This window comes from Pygocentrus nattereri, chromosome 1, assembly GCF_015220715.1.
Source record: "Pygocentrus nattereri isolate fPygNat1 chromosome 1, fPygNat1.pri, whole genome shotgun sequence".
NCBI classification, from domain to species: Eukaryota; Metazoa; Chordata; class Actinopteri; order Characiformes; family Serrasalmidae; genus Pygocentrus; species Pygocentrus nattereri.
In genome coordinates, this window is record NC_051211.1 from 5149902 (window position 1) to 5168472 (window position 18571).

The 18571-nt window shown below is 42.2% G+C and overlaps 2 protein-coding genes across 5 annotated transcripts in view; one reads left to right on the plus strand and one right to left on the minus strand.

Moving 5' to 3' along the window:
- Positions 1 to 14128, minus strand: part of fbxl6 (F-box and leucine-rich repeat protein 6) — a 14818-nt gene extending 690 nt beyond the window's left edge. Inside the window, exons 1-10 of the mRNA XM_017721347.2 lie at positions 14025 to 14128; positions 12999 to 13166; positions 10035 to 10588; positions 8600 to 8758; positions 8383 to 8446; positions 6319 to 6450; positions 6030 to 6137; positions 4587 to 4700; positions 2512 to 2743; positions 1622 to 1862 (exon numbers count right to left, since the gene is read on the minus strand). Of these exons, the coding sequence (XP_017576836.1) occupies positions 1622 to 1862; positions 2512 to 2743; positions 4587 to 4700; positions 6030 to 6137; positions 6319 to 6450; positions 8383 to 8446; positions 8600 to 8758; positions 10035 to 10570 (1586 nt within the window). The 5' untranslated portion in view covers positions 10571 to 10588; positions 12999 to 13166; positions 14025 to 14128. The remainder of the gene's footprint in view (positions 1 to 1621; positions 1863 to 2511; positions 2744 to 4586; positions 4701 to 6029; positions 6138 to 6318; positions 6451 to 8382; positions 8447 to 8599; positions 8759 to 10034; positions 10589 to 12998; positions 13167 to 14024) is intronic.
- slc52a2 (solute carrier family 52 member 2) overlaps positions 10589 to 18571 on the plus strand; it is a 38387-nt gene continuing 30404 nt past the window's right edge. For 2 of the 4 annotated variants that reach the window (XR_001858962.2, XM_017721346.2), the window contains exon 1: positions 14382 to 14465. The gene's annotated coding sequence lies outside the window, so the exon portion shown is untranslated. Of the gene's footprint in view, positions 10610 to 14380; positions 14466 to 18571 lie in introns of those variants that run through there. The other 2 variants (XM_037541868.1, XM_017721345.2) reach the window with 2 other exon arrangements.

The window sequence follows — 18571 nt, forward strand, 5'->3', positions numbered from 1 at the left end:
CCAGCTTGGAACTCCACCTTGCTGATGTACAGTTAGAGACTGTAGCTATTAACTGACAGTTTGCATTAACTATCCTCTGGAACTCCATCAATGGCCAGTTTCTGACCACAGAGCTGCCTCTGTCTAGATATGCCCCAAATAATATCTAACTGAGGGGGGGGTGATCAATTGTGCAGCAACAGAGTAGCTACAGTTAGTAACTGTAAACCTAAAATGTGTATCTATATGGTAGGCGTTTCTGATAAAACGGCCAATGAGTAAAGGCACGAAACAGGCGTACTCAATAAACTGCCAACTCTGCATGCACAATGTAATTTAGGGGCAGATGTACTAAGTAAGGCATTAATTACCACCAGTCTAACGACAAGTTGCACTGTTGGGGTAGCCAATGTAGCAGTTTATCTGACCTGAATCTTAATCTTAATTCAAATTTGACCAGAACAATTTAACCAAGTGTTTGACTCACATACCTTTAAAATGATAGTTATTACCAAGAAAGTGTGTAATTTATTTCAACATAAGCAGTTATTGTGGAGAAAATAAGGCATTATTTTGACAGTCACTTATTTTCTCAGTTGATTTTCTCCGTTTCTGGATTTTCTTTGCTTGTTAGCGGAGGAGACAAACTTGAGTTCTGTGTTGTGCCTTTAGAAAATATGTAATATTGTAAATTCCTGCTTAGATTCACTGAGGTTGCAATTTTGAGCGTAACCTCTTAACTTTCTCCTCCAATAATTGATCAATTAAATCCTGCTTCCTGCTTGAGTTTAAAACGGTTGCGCAGGACATCTACGTGCAGTACTTCAAAGAATGGCCGTGGCATCTCTGTTATAGAGCACAGAAACTACAGCATGCAGGAATAACAAAGTATGGAGTAGCTTTAGTAAAGCAAGCACTGCAGAGCCAACTGTCAAATCATTATTTAGGAAAAACCTTCACGTTGAAATGTAAAATCTACCCAAAGTATTAGGAAACAGTAGTTTAAATCACTTTTTTCATTTAAACTATTTGGTTTCATTTTTTTCCCCTTTACAACTTTATTCTTAATGTGGCATGCATGGGTTTGTGTTTTTTCTATTAAAAATAAATGTGTGTGAAACTGAAAATGTGTCTTTTTTCCCCTCTGAACACCAAAAATAAGACAATCTTTTCACAGGAGTTAAACAGTGCAGACAGTATTTACTGTCGGTCTTGGTAAATGGAAGTAGATGTCTCATTACATTAATCTTCTCCCAGGGTTTTGAGCTTTGAGAGGGAAGCTCCTATAAATGCAGATGCAATTAGGCAAAATCACAAAACAGCAGCGACCACTCCTTTGGTCTTATTATGGACGCTAAAAGACCTTTGTACCTTTGCATGAAATAATCAAGAAAGCTACTTTGTAAATCGTTAGTTAATCTGCACTTTAGTCTCAAAATATAAATACTATAAAAAAAATATAAAAATATAAATACTATAATATAAAGTATAGTATAAATACTATACTATAATATTATATATTAATAATATAATAATAAATACTATAATAAATACTATAAATACACAAAATATAAATACTAAAATATAATATAATATATTTCGATTACTGCTCCCTCATTGGCAGGAGAGCTCCTGTTAGTACCTGAGTGCAGATGAGGTGATCTTTGTCCCACTGACATTCAAGGAGCGGAAGGCATCTGCTCCAGGGCTGTGGGCCAGATGGCCCATTGCAATCTCCATGTCCTCTTCTGTGAAAGGTTGGTTGGTCAGATCCAGCTCACGCAGGGTGCTACTCCATTTCTGAGTGAGCATGTGGATGCCCTTGTTGGATGCCACCATAACGTTGCTATTGAAATAGAGCCCCCAGTACAAACACTCCAGCTCTAAAACCGTTGAGAGAATAAGGTGCAGCATGAACACGTTTTCATGAATATATTAGATTTTATTTTTAAAAATAGATGAAATCCTTTGACTAGCAGGTTGTCATTTTTGGTGCAGCATCAAATGGTTGCTTTCTCTAATCTACTGAGCAAGGAACAGTGGGCTAAATGTCTAATTCAAAGCTGCGCTATGTAGGATTTGGGGATTTGGAGACCTCTCTGGTGGAAATGTGTAATTGCACAATCTAATGATTGTGAATGCACTGAAAGATGGTGAAGAAGGATGGTGAAGAATGCATCTTCTGAGGATGTGAGTGAATTATCGACTACTGTCATCAAATCTTCATCAGTGCAATGTTGATTTTAAGACGATTTGAGACCTAAACATTGAGCCAGACCTTCTTTTTGAGCCAGTGCTCATGAGGTTCATATGTAAAGACGTGTGAAAAACCCCAGACTCGACGCCTCTGACTTTATATAATTATTTCAGGCTTGACTCACAGCAGCACACACCATATTTTAGCCTGTTTTTATTCACTGTCATGACATAAAAATATGAGCTAATGTTTTATAGTATATAACATTAATTTACTAAAACAATATTCTGTTTGACGAGAACAGCTTTGCGTCTCTATATGTAACAACACTTTACCTTCACAGGGCAGACTGTGGAGTCCCATAGCAGTTACGCGTGAGCAGCCACGCAGGTCCAGCACCCGCAGCTGGGGGGAGCCATGGAGAACATTTAGCAGGTCGAGATCTGTTAGTAAGGAATGCGCTGAAGAGGCTATACACAATTCCTCCAGCAGGGGGAAGCCAGGAGTGGAGCTGGGTGTGTTGCGAATCATTTTTGGTATAGGGCTAACGTTCATCAGCCTGAAAATCTAAAACCAGAAACAACGAGGAAAAACTGTGAGAATAAAGTCGGCAGAGAATCAACTGTGCAACCAGAGTGGGCTGCTTCCACAGACCATGACTGGTTCTACGTTTATATATTCAAATGTATTAATAACTAATAATTAGCATGACTCATGCTAAATTCACATCATCATACAAGTGTTTAAAACATTATTTGGCAAGGCAATGAAATTTCAGCAAAAGACTTACACACACACAAAACCCTGTTTCAAAACAAGAGGGATGCTGTGCAAAATGTAAATAAAAACAGTGCAATGATCTGCAAATCAAGAAAATAGGACAAATATTTTATAATTTTTTAATTTAATTTTGAATTTGATGCCAGCAACACATTTCAAAAAAGTTGGGACAGGGGCAACAAAAGACTGGTAAAGTTGTGTACTGCTTCATATATATATATATATATATATATATATATATATATATATATATATATATATATAAACTCCTGGAGGAGCATCTCACAACTAATTCAGTTAATTGGCAACAGGTGATTGGATATAAAATATGATTGGGTACAAAAGATCATCCCAGAGAGGCGGAGTCTTTCAGACGTTCACCACTCTGTGAAATTTGCATGAGCAAATTGTGCAACAATTCAAGAACAATATATCTCAACGTAAAACAGCAAAGACCTTTTGCTTTTCGGTACATAATATCATTAAAAGATTCTGAGAATCTGGAGAAATCTCTGTATCTCTTTGACAAGACATTGACAGTATGTATTGGCTGGCCATGACCTTTGGCCCCTTCAGGTGGCACAGGATTAAAAACAGACATAATTCTGTAGCGGAAAGATCACTGCATGGGCTCAGACGTCTGAAGAAGAAGAAGCACTTCTGAATATTATTGCCTGTGAACACAGTTTGTCGCTGTATCCATGAGTACAAGATAAAACTCTACCACGCAAAGAAGAAACTAAATATAAATAGGAGCCAGAAACACTGCCACCTTCTCTGGGCCTGAGCTCATTCAGGATGGACTGAGACAAAGTGGAAGTGTCCTGTGGTCCGACGAATCAAAACTTACAATTAGCTTCTGAAAATCATGAATGCTGCATTGTCAAAGCTAAAGAGGACACATCTGATGTTCAAAGCTACAACTGGTCTCTTATAAGAAGTGATAAACATGCTCCTGTCTCAACGTTTTTGAAAGGTGTAGCTGTCACCAAATTCAAAATGGACATATATTTTTCAAAAATAAATAAATACAAAAATAAATAAATAAAATGTCTTTGTTTCAACATTTGTTTTGTTGTCTTCGTACTATTTTCAACAAAATACAGGGTTTAAATGATTTGCGCATTTTATTATATTTTTATTTATATTCTGCACCACGTCCCAACATTTTTGGAAATGGAGTTGTATTTTCTACTTTTTTAAGGAACTTCCTTTTTACATACTTTTTACATTAAACTTGAAATGTGACTTTTCATTAGTCGTTTTCATGTCAAGCGATGGGTGGTTTTAATGAAGTGGCGATTCTTCCATACATTATAAAATCCAGGGTACATGGATGCACAAAGAGAGTGCAAGCATTAAAAGTAGTGCAGCAAACTAAAAACAACTGTTTGACTTTAGACAGCAAATACTAAAAGCTAAAACATCTGCACTGAGCAGTTTACAGAAGAGACAACAAAATGATGGTCATAGTACACACGAGAAGTTTTCCTATTCTTATTTTTTCCTTTTGATCTAGTGAAGTTTCGAGCCATCAACTTTGTGACTGAAGTCCAAGTCAAATGACCCAATTCCACACCTTGAAACTGCAAATCAGTGAGTGCAACTACCGTGTTTTCAAGCACTGTACCTGGAGCTTAGGGCAGCCAACCTGTAGAGCCTGTATGCAGATAGGAAGTGGGCAATATCCACTGTCTAACTTCGTGTTGATCTCCAACAGTCTGAGTTCAGGACAGCACCCCCTCTGTAAACAAACACCTAGATGTTTTATACAGTCATAGGCTAAAGTTTGGGCACCCTGGTCAAATTACATGTTAATCTCTTGTCAATGGGGTGGGACCCTCAAGGGTTCATCTCAATACCTTTAGTCAGGGAACATAACTGAAGCATAATCCACTGAAATTATATTTTCTAAGCTGTACCGACTCCACACGCCCCGCCTCGCCTCCAGGCTTTTGATTTTAGTGATCCATTTTAAAACATTAGATGAAAAAAAAAGGTATAAATATGTATTTTTCACCTGGAAAAACTTATAAGGTTAACATTTGGACCTTAAAACCACTGTTGTACCATTGAGGGAACATATACACTGATCAGCCATAACATTATGACCTTGTTTCTAAGCTTATCAGCTCCTCTTACTGTAAAAATAAAATAAAATAAAATTATGACCACCCCCTTGTTTCTACGCTCATTGTCCATCTTATCAGCTCCACTTACTGTATAGCTGGTCTCTGTAGTTCTACAGTTACAGACTGTAGTCCATCTGTTTCTCTGATACTCTGCTACCCTGTTCTTCAGTGGTCAGGACCCCCATGGACCCCCACAGAGCAGGTACTGTTTTGGGTGGTGGATCATTCTCAGCGCTGCAGTAACACTGATGTGGTGGTGTTGTGTTAGTGTGTGTTGCACTGGTATGAGTAGATCAGACACAGCAGTGCTGCTGGAGTGTCCACTCACTGTCCACTCTATTAGACACTCCTACCTTGTCCGTCCACCTTGTAGATGTAAAGTCAGAGACGACAGCTCATCTGCTGCTGCACAGTTTGTGTTGGTCATCCTCTGGTTCTTTATCAGTGGTCACAGGACGCTGTTGGCTGATACTTTTGTTTGGTGGACGATTCTCAGTCCAGCAGTGACAATGAGGTGTTTAAAAACTCCAACAGCGCTTCTCTGTCTGATCCACTCACACCAAAGCAACACACACTAACACACCACCACCACGTCAGTGTCACCGCAGTGCTGAGAATGACCCACCACCCAAATAGTACCTGCTCTGTGAGGGTCCATGGGGGTCCTGACCACTGAAGAACAGGGTAACAGAGTATCAGAGAAACAGATGGACTACAGTCTGTAACTGTAGAACTACAGAGTGCAGCTATACAGTAAGTGGAGCTGATAAGATGGACAATGAGCGGAGAAACAAGGAGGTGGTCATAATTTTATGACTGGTCAGTGTATATAGTTTGTACCTTAATGGACAAAAAAATGTATCTGCAGAGAAACTTTATTTCTAACAGTGTAAAGAGTAACATTAGTGAGCAAGAGAGAAAAAAAAGGAAAACTGTCTTACACATAAAACACTGAGTAGTTTTTCACTCTTCGAGTTGCGTGTAAGAAAGAGCCTTTTCAGTTTATTTCCGTTTGTCTCAAGGAAGGAGATCAGGCCATCGTCCCGAAACTAGATTGTAAAAGAAAGAAAACAACAAGATTTAAATAATGGGATTGAGAGCAACACGTGAGGTTACATTACATCACCAGCGTGAGATAAAAGATCTCAGGCCAACTTGCACTTTACGGCATAAGCATGCATAATCCTGGGCTGAATAAGCAGTTTTAACATAAAGCCGTTCCATACAAACCTCAGTGTGTTGCACATTTATGCTCTCCAGAGATGGACAGGCAGTGCCAAGGTTTTGAAAGGCCTCTTTTGTCACACCCACGCAGTATGACAGCTTGAGAGACTGAAGATTTGCGCAGGATTCTGCCACGACCTAAAAGTCATAGTTAAATAGGATAATCACTAAATGAGAGCAGTCATGCCGTCGAACAGCTTTGATCAATTTTTCAGCCCTCTACGTAAACATTCAGAACAAAAATCATGATGTCTTATGCCGTATTTCAAAGGATAGGTTTTTTTTCACCCTTTTTATTCCAGAACACATAAAGCTCAATTCCTACATGTCTCATTGTTAATTTTAGCTGTTACAGCTGGTGGGGACATGGCTATATCAGCAGGGGTCACACCCCTCACATACAGCAGGTCATTTCATAAAAATATCTAGGATTTCTCCAAAATAAACAAACATTTTTACTCCAAATCAGACAATATGTCGACTTTTGCTGTTTAACGGCACTCATGACAGAAGTCTGAAGTCACACACTAAAAAAGCAAAGAGCTTAAAAGGCTACGTTTACACAGCAGGTAAAAGTGGCCCAAATCCGTGTTCCAGTCACTTCCATGGCCACAGGTGTATGAAGCCGAGCCCCTAGGCCTACAGACTGCTTCTACAGACATTAGTGAAAGAATGGGTCGCTCTCAGGAGCTCAGTGAGTTCCAGCGTGGTACCGTGATCGGACGCCACCTGTGCAGCAAGTCCAGTCGTGAAATTTCCTCACTACTAAATATTCCACAGTCGACTGTCAGTGGGATTATAACAAAGTGGAAGCGATTGGGAACGACAGCAACTCAGCCACGAAGTGGTCGGCCACGTAAAATGACAGAGCGGTCAGCGGATGCTGAGGGGCATAGTGCGCAGAGGTCACCGACTTTCTGCAGAGTCAATCAATACAGACCTCCAAACTTCATGTGGCCTTCAGATCAGCTCAAGAACAGAATAGAGAGCTTCATGGAATGGGTTTCCATGGCCGAGCAGCTGCATCCAAGCTTTACATCACCAAGCGCAATGCAAAGCGTGGAATGCAGTGGTGTAAAGCGCTGCCACTGGACACTGGGATGAATTAGTGCGGAGACTGTGAGCCAGGCCTTCTCGTCCAACATCAGTGTCTGACCACACAAATTAAACTCCACCTGCGACTGCGGCTAGCTCTGTATTTCTTGCGACTACTTGTTCTATTGAAGGAATCTGAAGAAGGTTCTTTAATGGACGGCTCTAGATTGACTATTTCTGTTGTGAGTGAGCTTGAAGGGGTTGTTATGTAATTTATTGGACCTATAAGGGAAACTTTGCTGGCCATGAACACCCAATCTGGGTACAGAACAGGCAAAGCAGCACCGCATGGGGCTGTGGGGGATTAAGTGCTTCACCCAAGGACACAACCAGGTATACCTGGTCAGTCATGGGATTTGAACCCCATGATGGCTCACCCTTCCTACCACTACGCTACCGGTCACCCCATATTTAATCCATTTACTGAGTAAAAATGATCCTCTACACAGTATAAACTGAAATATGACATTTTCTACACATTTTCGTGCACAATTTATATTTATTTGCTGAGTTTAAATAGTTAAATATACCATTTTAAAATATTCCATAACTTTTGCATAGACCACACTGTGTGTTTTAGTTTTTCACAATATGTTAAATTCAGCAAAGTAACAATAATTATGCGATAAAATGTGCGTTTGTATGATCTCTGTAGAGGATTCGTTCACTTATTTTCATTCAGAATATCATGAAGTCACACAAATCAATATTTAGGAGAGGGCATATTTACAGTTGGTCATGTTAACCTAGACATGCAGTTTATTTGAAATAAATGACAGGAATTACTGAGAAAGCATTACGACAATAACAGATTTACTGGGTAAAATTAACCCAGCATTCTGGTCAGTTCAGAGTGTAGTGAGATCTATTCAGCTACAAATTACTCGTTAACTATTTCCTCTCTTTAACAGAGGCAAACTAACATTAAGAAGAAAAAAAAGTGCACATATCATCCAGTAGAGTAACTCGGAATACCTGGACAACATAGTCGACGTGCTTCTTCCAGTGAGAAAGCGTGAAATCCCTCAGCTGGGAGAACCTTGGAGAGAAGAAACAGGGTAGGACAAACAAATGAAATAATAAAAAGAGCCTTTATGTGATGTAGACTAGATCTCAGCGAGAGCCTGTAAGCTCCATAAATTGACACAACCCCTCGGTTGGAGATGAAGACTGTACAGGTAAGACCACTGACCTGTTTTGCGCTAGCCAGTTTATAGTGTTCCTAATCTTCTGTTCGGTTCCAGGTAACTGACTCTTACCAGGTTCAATCCAGCAGTAGCCAATGGACACACTGCGCCAGAGGCTTGGGGAAGATGCAGCACTGTTCCACAGACGGCAAACTCTGCCAACCCTTCCAGAACACAACAGTTTGAGTTACTAAACAACGTTTTAAGCCAAATTCAGCGCTTTAACAATCCCACTAACTCAAAAAAAGATGCAAAAGGTAATCGGAGTGATCTGATGTGAACAGCTACTGAAACTCACCGAGTCAAAATCGCTCACAGTGCTGATAGGAACCAGACGTCTGAAGAGTTTAATTCCTCTAAAACCTCCCTCACAGAAAATTATTACTTGAAATGGTTATGAACAGGCTGCCTAATCCTTGATGTAAGGTTGAAATTTGAACTGAAAATATTTTCTATAAATGACTTTTTATGGAGCGCTGTCGCCTCACAGCAAGGAGGGCCTGGGTTCGATTCCCCGGCCGGGCGACCAGGGTCCTCTCTGTGTGGAGTTTGCATGTTCTCCCCGTGTCTGCGTGGGTTTCCTCCGGGTTCTCCGGTTTCCTTCCACAGTCCAAAGACATGCAGTCAGGCCAATTGGGTGTGCTAAACTGCCCCTAGGTGTGAGTGACTGTCTGTGTCTGTGTGTCTGCCCAGCGATGGACTGGCGACCTGTCCAGGGTGTATCCTGCCTTCCGCCCGAAGACTGCTGGGATAGGCTCCAGCATCCCCCCCGCAACCCTGACGGAGAAGCGGCTTAGAAAATGGATAGATGGACTTTTTATGGCTTCAGGCTTGAAGGCTGAATTCAGGGAACCTGATGGTATGTTGTGATTGTATCCTCATATATTCGTCAAGCTGGAGTTTAGTTGCTTCTGACTGGTCTATCCAATCCACAGGCAGCTCAGGAGCTCTGTGCTATTTAAAAAAATCCCTTCTCAAAACTTACAATTACAATTTCATCTTCCAGAACTAGTTTGATGCACTGTTTTAATGATAACCATCTCAAAACTTTGAGGAGGTCCATGCAGGCAGTTGTAAGGCAAAACAGCAAAATCGACAAAAAACAACCTTTTTTCAGATTTACCACCATTTTACCATCATCAATACTACATATTAAAAAATTCTTGCCTGTTGGTTTTGGATGGTAAATAAAATGTCTACATTGTGACCCCTGGTTCCTCTCACCATCACGGTAAAGACATCCAAGTCTCTACAATGACCATTTCACATCAAACCACTCTGACTGACTTTGTTTACATCTTTTTAAAGACTGGTGGAATTCCTCTTTCATCAGTGCACTGAGGAGTTGAGCCAGTTGAAGGCTGCAATAATTCTAAGCGGTGACCTCCATGATTTGAGCTTGATGAGCTTTAAAAGAAAAGAAAAGATATAAGTCAGTACCTGCACAGAAACGGTATGGCACCATCTTGAAGAACTGCCAGCTCAAAGATTTTCACCAGCACCTCCACTGGCAGACTGTGGCCCCAGTCAGCGCTCTCTGCGTGGTCCACATTGACCGACGCTTCCTCTGTGACTTTAGACAATCTGGGCCTTGTAGGATTTCTCCTCCTGTTGACGGGGGCGATCTTCGTCTTAGTTTTCTTTCTTCTGCTTCCCCGTCGTTTAGGCTTCCAAACGCTGTCAAACTGGTTAATGTTGGATATAATGAGCAGCATATCCTCCCCATGCTGTACGGTGTAACTGGGTCTCGGGGCTCGTCTGACGCTGCTTCTCTTTTTCTTCTTGCTCTTTTCTTTGAGTGACGTCGATTTCCTTTTCAAGGGTTCTTTTCCTTTGGTACTTCTTTTCTGAGATGTTCCTGCCCTGTCTGACTGAGGATTCGCCTCCTCTTCGGTACCCGGCGTGATGTGCTGTGAAGATGGGCCACTAACTGGCATTTCAGCAGGAGCAGACGGCTCTTCACGAGGGCTGTCCATGTCTGACGAAAACCTGATCTGTTCAGTGGAAAAACAGAGGTAGGATTCTACAAGTTGATCATATAGAGCAGACAGACCATCCTTCTGAAGGAGGCCTAACGCATGTAATCAAAGTCTTGAAGCTCCAAGACTCTACATTGTTCTCCTTTTGTAACATCTACGAGGGTTTATGCACCCAAAACGGTTGTGATTCATTTTTACACAACCTCTTTATCCCTTAGAATTAGGCTGTGGTGAAAAGGCACCGCAACACTGATTCTTCTATGATCTCATGCAGTCTGGGGCCTGGCATTAAGTCAAGGAGGCCATTTATATTTGTATTGTACTTTTAATGCTCATGAAAAAAAAAGACTAGGATGTGCGCACAATCAGTTTCAGACCAAAACCACTTACAATCCCCAAACTCGTAAGTAGAATCTTCTGAGAAGAACTCAAAGGCAGCCTTAAACAACTATAACTGTACCTTTAAGACTGGTGTGTGGCTTTGTTTACATTTTAACCATTTAATTATGCAGAAATGTCAGTGGAATTCCCCTTTTGAATGGCCAGGAGCGGCTAGCAGGTCCAGGCTTCCGCTCCTATTCCTAAGAATAACTCAGCCAGGCTGCCTTTGTCACTAATGAATAAGGCTGGAATTTGAGGTTAACAGCCTCTACTTAGAAAACTCCCTGACAATTATGAAAAAAACTAATTCCTTTGTTTTAGGATGTTCTATTGAAGTTCTATCCACTGTTACTTCTGGCTCCTGATTGAGAAAGTAGGGGGAGGACATTCCTTCAATGCACTGCAAGCTTTGTTTCGAGAGAAAGAGGAGTGTTCCAGCGGTGTAAAGCGCTGCCACTGGACTCTAGAGCAGTGGAGACGTGTTCTCTGGAGTGACCAATCACGCTTCTCCGTCTGCCAATCTGCTGGACGAGTCTGGGTTTGGCGGTTGCCAGGAGACGGTACTTGTCTGACTGCATTGTGCCGAGTGTAAAGTTTGGTGGAGGGGGGATCATGGTGTGGGGTTGTTTTTCAGGAGTTGAGCTCGGCCCCTTAGTTCCAGTGAAAGGAACCCTTAAAGCTTCAGCACCAAGAGATTTTGGACAATTTCACACTCCCAACTTTGTGGGAACAGTTTGGGGACGGCCCCTTCCTGCTCCAACATGACTGCACACTAGTGCACAAAGCAGGTCCATAAAGACATGGATGAGCCAGTTTGGTGTGGAAGAACTTGACTGGCCTGCACAGAGTCCTGACCTCAACCCGACAGAACACCTTTGGGATGAATTAGAGTGGAGACTGTGAGCCAGGCCTTCTCGTCCAACATCAGTGTCTGACCTCACAAATGTGCTTCTGGAAGAACGGTCAAAAATTCCCATAAACACTCCTAACCCTTGTGGAAAGCCTTCCCAGAAGAGTTGAAGCTGATATAGCTGCAAAGGGTGGGCCGACATCATATTAAACCCTATGGATTATAAATGGGCTGTTTTTGTTACTGCACTTTTAAGACCGATATAAACTGACTGGTAACTTACGTAAACCACCTTCTACCCACACTCACTGAACATAAGAGCACTTTGCAGTTCTACAGTTACAGACTGTAGTCCATCCGTTTCTCTGTTACCCTGTTCTTCAGTGGTCAGAACCCTCACAGAGCAGGTACTGTTTAGGTGGCAGGTCATTCTCAGCACTGCAGTAACACTGACGTGGTGGTGGTGGTGTGTTAGTGTGTGCTGTGCTGGTAAGAGTGGATCAGACACAGCAGCGCTGCTGGAGTTTTAACCCTCTTGCTATCTTCAAATTTCCCTTTATTTATAAAATTAATTTCTTTTATCAGTGATGTAAGTTTGACCCTAGCAATTTAAACGTCCAGGAAAATATCACAGTTCTGTTGTGAATTCTGTTTTAACCTCATGTGGTGCGAATGTTCAGCGGGTCCCTCAGTGCTACAGGTGTGGTTATGTTAAGTTAGGACCGTAAAGCAGAGGAACGTTTTTGAAGATTATGAAACTGCATCTTATAGTGAGCTCAATATCATTGAAAACAACCAAGACCAATGTGTCACAGGCTGATATTTCTTATACTTTATATAATTAAACCAGCAAAACTGACAAAATGTGTATACAACACTGAAATCATCATGTCAATTTCATGTTTAGCAATAAATTGGAAAAAAAAACGAATTAAAAACAATGCAAAAAAAGGTCAATCCCTTAAATTGAGATGTTAAACACTGAATGGGGTCAATTAGACCTTAAAGAATAGGAAGATCAACATGACTCAATGTTTAACATCACTAAATAAATGACCGACAACCTTTTTTTGTAAAGAAACAAAGTAGCTAACACACAAACCTGTGTGATCATTTTAATAAAATAACTTTTTTGATGTTTAAATTGAACAAACACTGTGTCCACTCACTGTCCACTTTATTAGACACTCCTACCTTGTCCGTCCACCTTGTAGATGCAAAGCCAGAGACGACAGCTCATCTGCTGCTGCACAGTTTGTGTTGGTCATCCTCTAGTCCTTCATCAGTGGTCACAGGATGCTGCCCACAGGACGCTGTTGGCTGTCAGTGGCTGGTGCTGTTGCGGCAATTATGTTATTTCACCTGGACAAGAATATTGACAAATACAGGTGTTTATGGTCACACGCGGATAAGCGGATCTGTGAACTGATCTCAGCTTTGTTAGATCTGCATTTGTGCACATTGAACAGCAAACCTGCTTTAATGATGTGTGTTGGTGCTTCATCTTTAGCAGCTTAACCAGTGATATTGTCCTTGCTATGATACAAGCAAACTACAAGGTGTGTATCACTGAATTTCTGCAGTTATCCGATTTTTCAAATGGTCGTGTAAACACCATACTCCGATCTAGAAATCCCAGTCGTGGGCTGGAGGCTGGGGAACTGGCCCTGTAACCGGAAGGTTGCTGGTTCGATCCCCAGCACATGACAGGTGTCCTTGAGCAAGACACCTAACCCCCAACTGCTCCCCGGGCACCGTGGATAGGGCTGCCCACCGCTCCGGGCAAGTGTGCTCACTGCCCCCTAGTGTGTGTGTGTGTGTGCTCACTAGTGTGTATGTGGTGTTTCACTTCAAGGATGGGTTAAATGCGGAGGTGGAAGTTTGTGGGATTAAAAAAAGTATCACTTAACTTACTTTCTAATATAGCAAGAGAGTTCTGGACAAGTGATTAGAAACGATCTGAACTTTTCGTTTTTAGCCGTTTAGCTCCATTCACCCCCATTCATTGACGACTCGCTCGCGGGCGCCCTCTGGCGTTGCGCAGTCGTGTTTTTGATATAACACTGGAAATAGGAAGAGGCCAGACTCCCCCTAAACCGGCCTTGGACAAAGCTTTACGCTTATCGCTGCTTTTGTTACAAAAGGGGGGAATGCATCACTAAATGTGAGCGAAATCAACTTTAACAGCCCTTCTAATTTGTGAAATGTATCGTAACTTACCTGCTTTACTCCTTAAATGTGGACACTCGAGCGCTCGCAGCACTCCTTTGTTGTTGCAACTCGTTTCCCACGATGCTCTGCTCTACGAGTCCGAATAGCCAATCCAAGGTTGAGTCTCAGGCCGCATCGCAAATGTCGCCTTGCTGCCTATGTAGTGCACCATGTGAGGCGTGACTCGTTGACGATTTCACCCAAAATAGTGCAGTTAGTTATAACATGCGCACGCTATCTGAACACTGGACGGATCTTTGTTGGAAATGTTACGACACGCTTGAGTGTAGGAGGCGTTATGGTTTTAGCCCCACGTAGTGCCATACCTAGTGAGCAGGGAGTAAGGGAGCAGTTTGAGACACAGCCCGGATTCGAGTTCAGATTCTCCTCGTTGCCCTCGAGTGTTTCCTACTGCCGACGCAGTCTCCTCCGTAAAACCGCGCTGTGTAGGTGAGTCTGAATCACTAGCAGCATTTATCTTCTAATATGCTGTAAAGTCATAAAATAGACCGCGTTTACCACAAACTCTGTGCCTCCAGCGCACGACAACGAAGCTAGGTTAGGTTAGCTTATTCACCAGCTCGCTTTTCGACTTTTTTTCCCGTTCCACCTTAAAGGGTTGCGCAGTTTAAGGTGGAACGGGAAGCCTCGTGTTTTGTTTGGTAACGTTAACTGGCTAAGCTGTGTTTGTAGGTTGGCTAGAATCGCAAACTTTCAGGCAAATCCAAGTGTTGCTTCATTCAGCCAGCCAACGTTAGCTTAGCTTGCGTGACTTAGTCAAGCTAGGTTAGCTAATTTTAGCTGAGGTTAGTTTCCCAATGGAATTTTTCCGGTCCACCTTAAGCGAGGAGCTCCACCGAATTTGGTTAGGATGTAAACGGAGTCATTCAGAGCGGTCTGGTGTGAAACGCTCTGTTCTGGAGAAGCTTACTGAGTCAGAACTGTTCACAGTGGTGGTGATAGGAACCAGACGTCCACCTCTAAATACTCCCTCACAGAAATACACACACAAACAGCAACAACAAAACAGATTTTAAGCCCAAATCTCGTTTCATAACCGTCATTAAAATGCCTCAGCACATTCATAACAACTTCATATATAGTCTTCCTTTCAGGGGGCTTTTAGAGGCGGACGTCTGGTTCCTATCACCACCACTGTGAAGAGTTCTGACTACCAGTTCACTCTGAATGGCTTTGTTTACATCTCAACCTGTGCACTTATGCAATAATGAAGCAACAAACTCACAGCAACATGTTTATTTGGTGCGAGAATCCGCTGACATGGCTAAAATAGACCCAGGCGTGGGTTAAAAGTAACAAAGTAGGTCCCTAACTCAGTTCAGAACACAGCATTAGTAATACTGAGCTGAGAAACCAGAGCAGTATAATTATTATTAATTATTAATTATTATTATTATTATTATTAAATCTGCACTAGACTGAAAAACAGCGGTGTAGTAATAGTCATGATAATAACTGCAGTGGTTACATGTTTATCTCTGGGATTGCGACATGTGGCGAAGCTGCTGACCTTTAGCACCGATTCTGATGTTCAGTAAAGGAGGATCTGCCCAGGGTTCCTCATTTGATATGGGCCTCGTTTCAGTTCTAAGCTTGGTGCGGTTGCATGCTGGTGTGCAGTTGCACGTTTTTCTTTCTCCCCTGCTGAAAATCCACTGATACTGCTTCCACTAACACTAGTGATCAAGCTGCATGAGTGTGTATACATTAGGCTAACCTGTAACATACTTATAAAACATCAGATATTAAAAAAGTGGTTCGCCAAAAATCGAGATGCACCGATATGGAATTTCTCGTTAACTGATAATTGCAGTTGTTTTAATTCACTTGCTTTATATTGGTATGTACACACAGAGTCTCTGGTCTAAAGAGCCTCTGCGTGTGTGAACAGACGGCATTAAGGCTGGAAAAAGTAATGTCATGGTTCACCCACGTGTGTAAAGGAGCTCCCGCAGCTACGTTTTCACACGTCACCCCATGTTTTGAGGACTGAAGACAGTTTAGTGAAAAATGGAAACGAAAAAAATCTGGTGATTTTATTTGGATGGTCCCCTGTAGATGCTCTGCAGACTTAAATCATCAACAGACTTTCTGGTGGTGTTCAGTTGATTATCAACAATGTTATGGTTGTGGTTAGGAGTAGGTGTAGGTTTGCCTTGTGGTTAGGGTTAGGGTTAGGAGTAGGTGTAGGTTTGCCTTGCGATTAGGGTTAGGTTTAGGAGTAGGTGTAGGTTTGCCTTGCGATTAGGAGTAGGTGTAGGTTTGCCTTGCGATTAGGGTTAGGGTTAGGAGTAGGTGTAGGTTTGCCTTGCGGTTAGGGTTAGGGTTAGGAGTAGGTGTAGGTTTGCCTTGCGGTTAGGGTTCGGTTTAGGAGTAGGTGTAGGTTTGCCTTGCGATTAGGGTTAGGTTTAGGACTAGGTGTAGGTTTTGCCTTGTGGTTAGGGTTCGGTTTAGGAGTAGGTGTAGGTTTGCCTTGCGATTAGGGTTAGGTTTAGGACTAGGTGTAGGTTTGCCTTGTGGTTAGGGTTAGGTTTAGGAGTAGGTGTAGGTTTGCCTTGCGATTAGGGTTAGGTTTAGGACTAGGTGTAGGTTTTGCCTTGTGGTTAGGGTTAGGTTTAGGACTAGGTGTAGGTTTGCCTTGCGGTTAGGGTTAGGTTTAGGAGTAGGTGTAGGTTTGCCTTGCGATTAGGGTTAGGTTTAGGACTAGGTGTAGGTTTGCCTTGTGGTTAGGGTTAGGTTTAGGAGTAGGTGTAGGTTTGCCTTGCGATTAGGGTTAGGTTTAGGACTAGGTGTAGGTTTGCCTTGCGGTTAGGGTTAGGTTTAGGACTAGGTGTAGGTTTGCCTTGCGATTAGGGTTAGGTTTAGGATTAGGTGTAGGTTTTGCCTTGTGGTTAGGGTTAGGTTTAGGACTAGGTGTAGGTTTTGCCTTGTGCTAAGGGTTAGGTTTAGGACTAGGTGTAGGTTTTGCCTTGTGCTTAGGGTTAGGTTTAGTGTTTAATAAACTCTTGAAGTTCAGTTGCTTTTAATATATATTTTTATTTGAATGCTACTATAAAATACTAAATACTACTAAATACTAAAAAGTATTTGCAAAGCCTTTACAGTGGACTTTCCAAATAAAGTGTTACCAAAAAGTTTACACAAAATAAAATGGTCCCTGGCTCTTTTTGGCTTATGTTTTGATGTTCAGGGTGAAGCCGAGAGCTTCCTCAGTCACTCAGCATTGCTGAGATGCACCTGAGCACAGAGAGATAACAGGCTAATCGAGTTATCCGATTCATAAGAGTGTAACATTTTGGAAATGGAGACTGAAACCGTGATACCAGCATCCATGGTCTTGTGTTGAGGTTCCGTCTTCCTCCCTCCGCTGGTGGTTTTGAATAGTGAATAAAGTGGCTGTATATACACTTGTCCTCACTCTCTCTGGGTGGGTAGGATGGCCCCCTTCTCCCCCCATCACTCTAGCTGTCGTAACAGAACTGGGGGTTGGCGCTTTCCTCCGAGCGCGTTCGGCTGTCCCGTGACGTCGCGTTGATACCACACTGGTGGTATCATGTGACTGGGAGAGCCTTAACTAGAGGGTGGATTTGGATGCGACCAAATTGGGGGGAATATTGGAAAAAATAAGAAAAAGCTTATTCTTGTATTGTAGTCATTGCATCCCCTGCTTCCCATCTTCACTGCTGTAGAGAGATCTGATTCAGTACGTTTCTCAACAAGAAGGTCCGTCACATCAAACCACTTTGAGTGACTGTTTACAGTATCTCAACAACTGAATGACGCAGAAATGGGGAAAAAAAAAGTAAAATTATTTAAATATATTAAGAAACTATTAACTAACCAACCAAAATATGTTTAACGATGGAAGTTGTTTTTCTGTCAGAATTCACCAAAATACAGTGTGATTCAAAAAGTTTTACGAGTGCTCAGTGTGAACCTCCTCCAACGCAATTTCGTCCCATGCTGGATTGAGTACGTCGGGCGTCGCTGCACTCGCAGCTCTTTCAGTGCGATTTCCGAGATCATCCAGTGCTGTGGAACCAGCGACGAACGCTCTGAGCTGTTGGAGGTTCACGATACGCAGTTCTGACGGATTCACTCTCATTGAAGTGGAGAACGCAGAATGCTTTCTGCTCAGGGGTCTCGTCTCCCCTCAGACTGAAGGGAACCATCTTCCGGTGACAATCGGAAACTCTGACACCCCTCTTACAATTTGTGTGTGATTGGTTCCTCAGCGCCTCACGGTTGTAAAAATGTGGCGCTTTGAAATCGGATGAATCTTTTTGAGTCGCCCGGTAGCTTTCACTAAGGGTGGCAGTTACAGGGAAACTCACTTCAGCCAGCAGAGGGCGCTTCTAGGGATCTAGAAGAATGGAAGGTTGCACCACTGGCATCTACTACACAATTTCAGAAGCAGGATGATAGCTGTTGCTTGTTTATCAGCCATAATTTAAATATTGTGCCAATAATAATTGCGTTTTTTTCTACTTATTGTCAGATAAACAGAAAAATGCATTTATTATTGGCCTGATGTA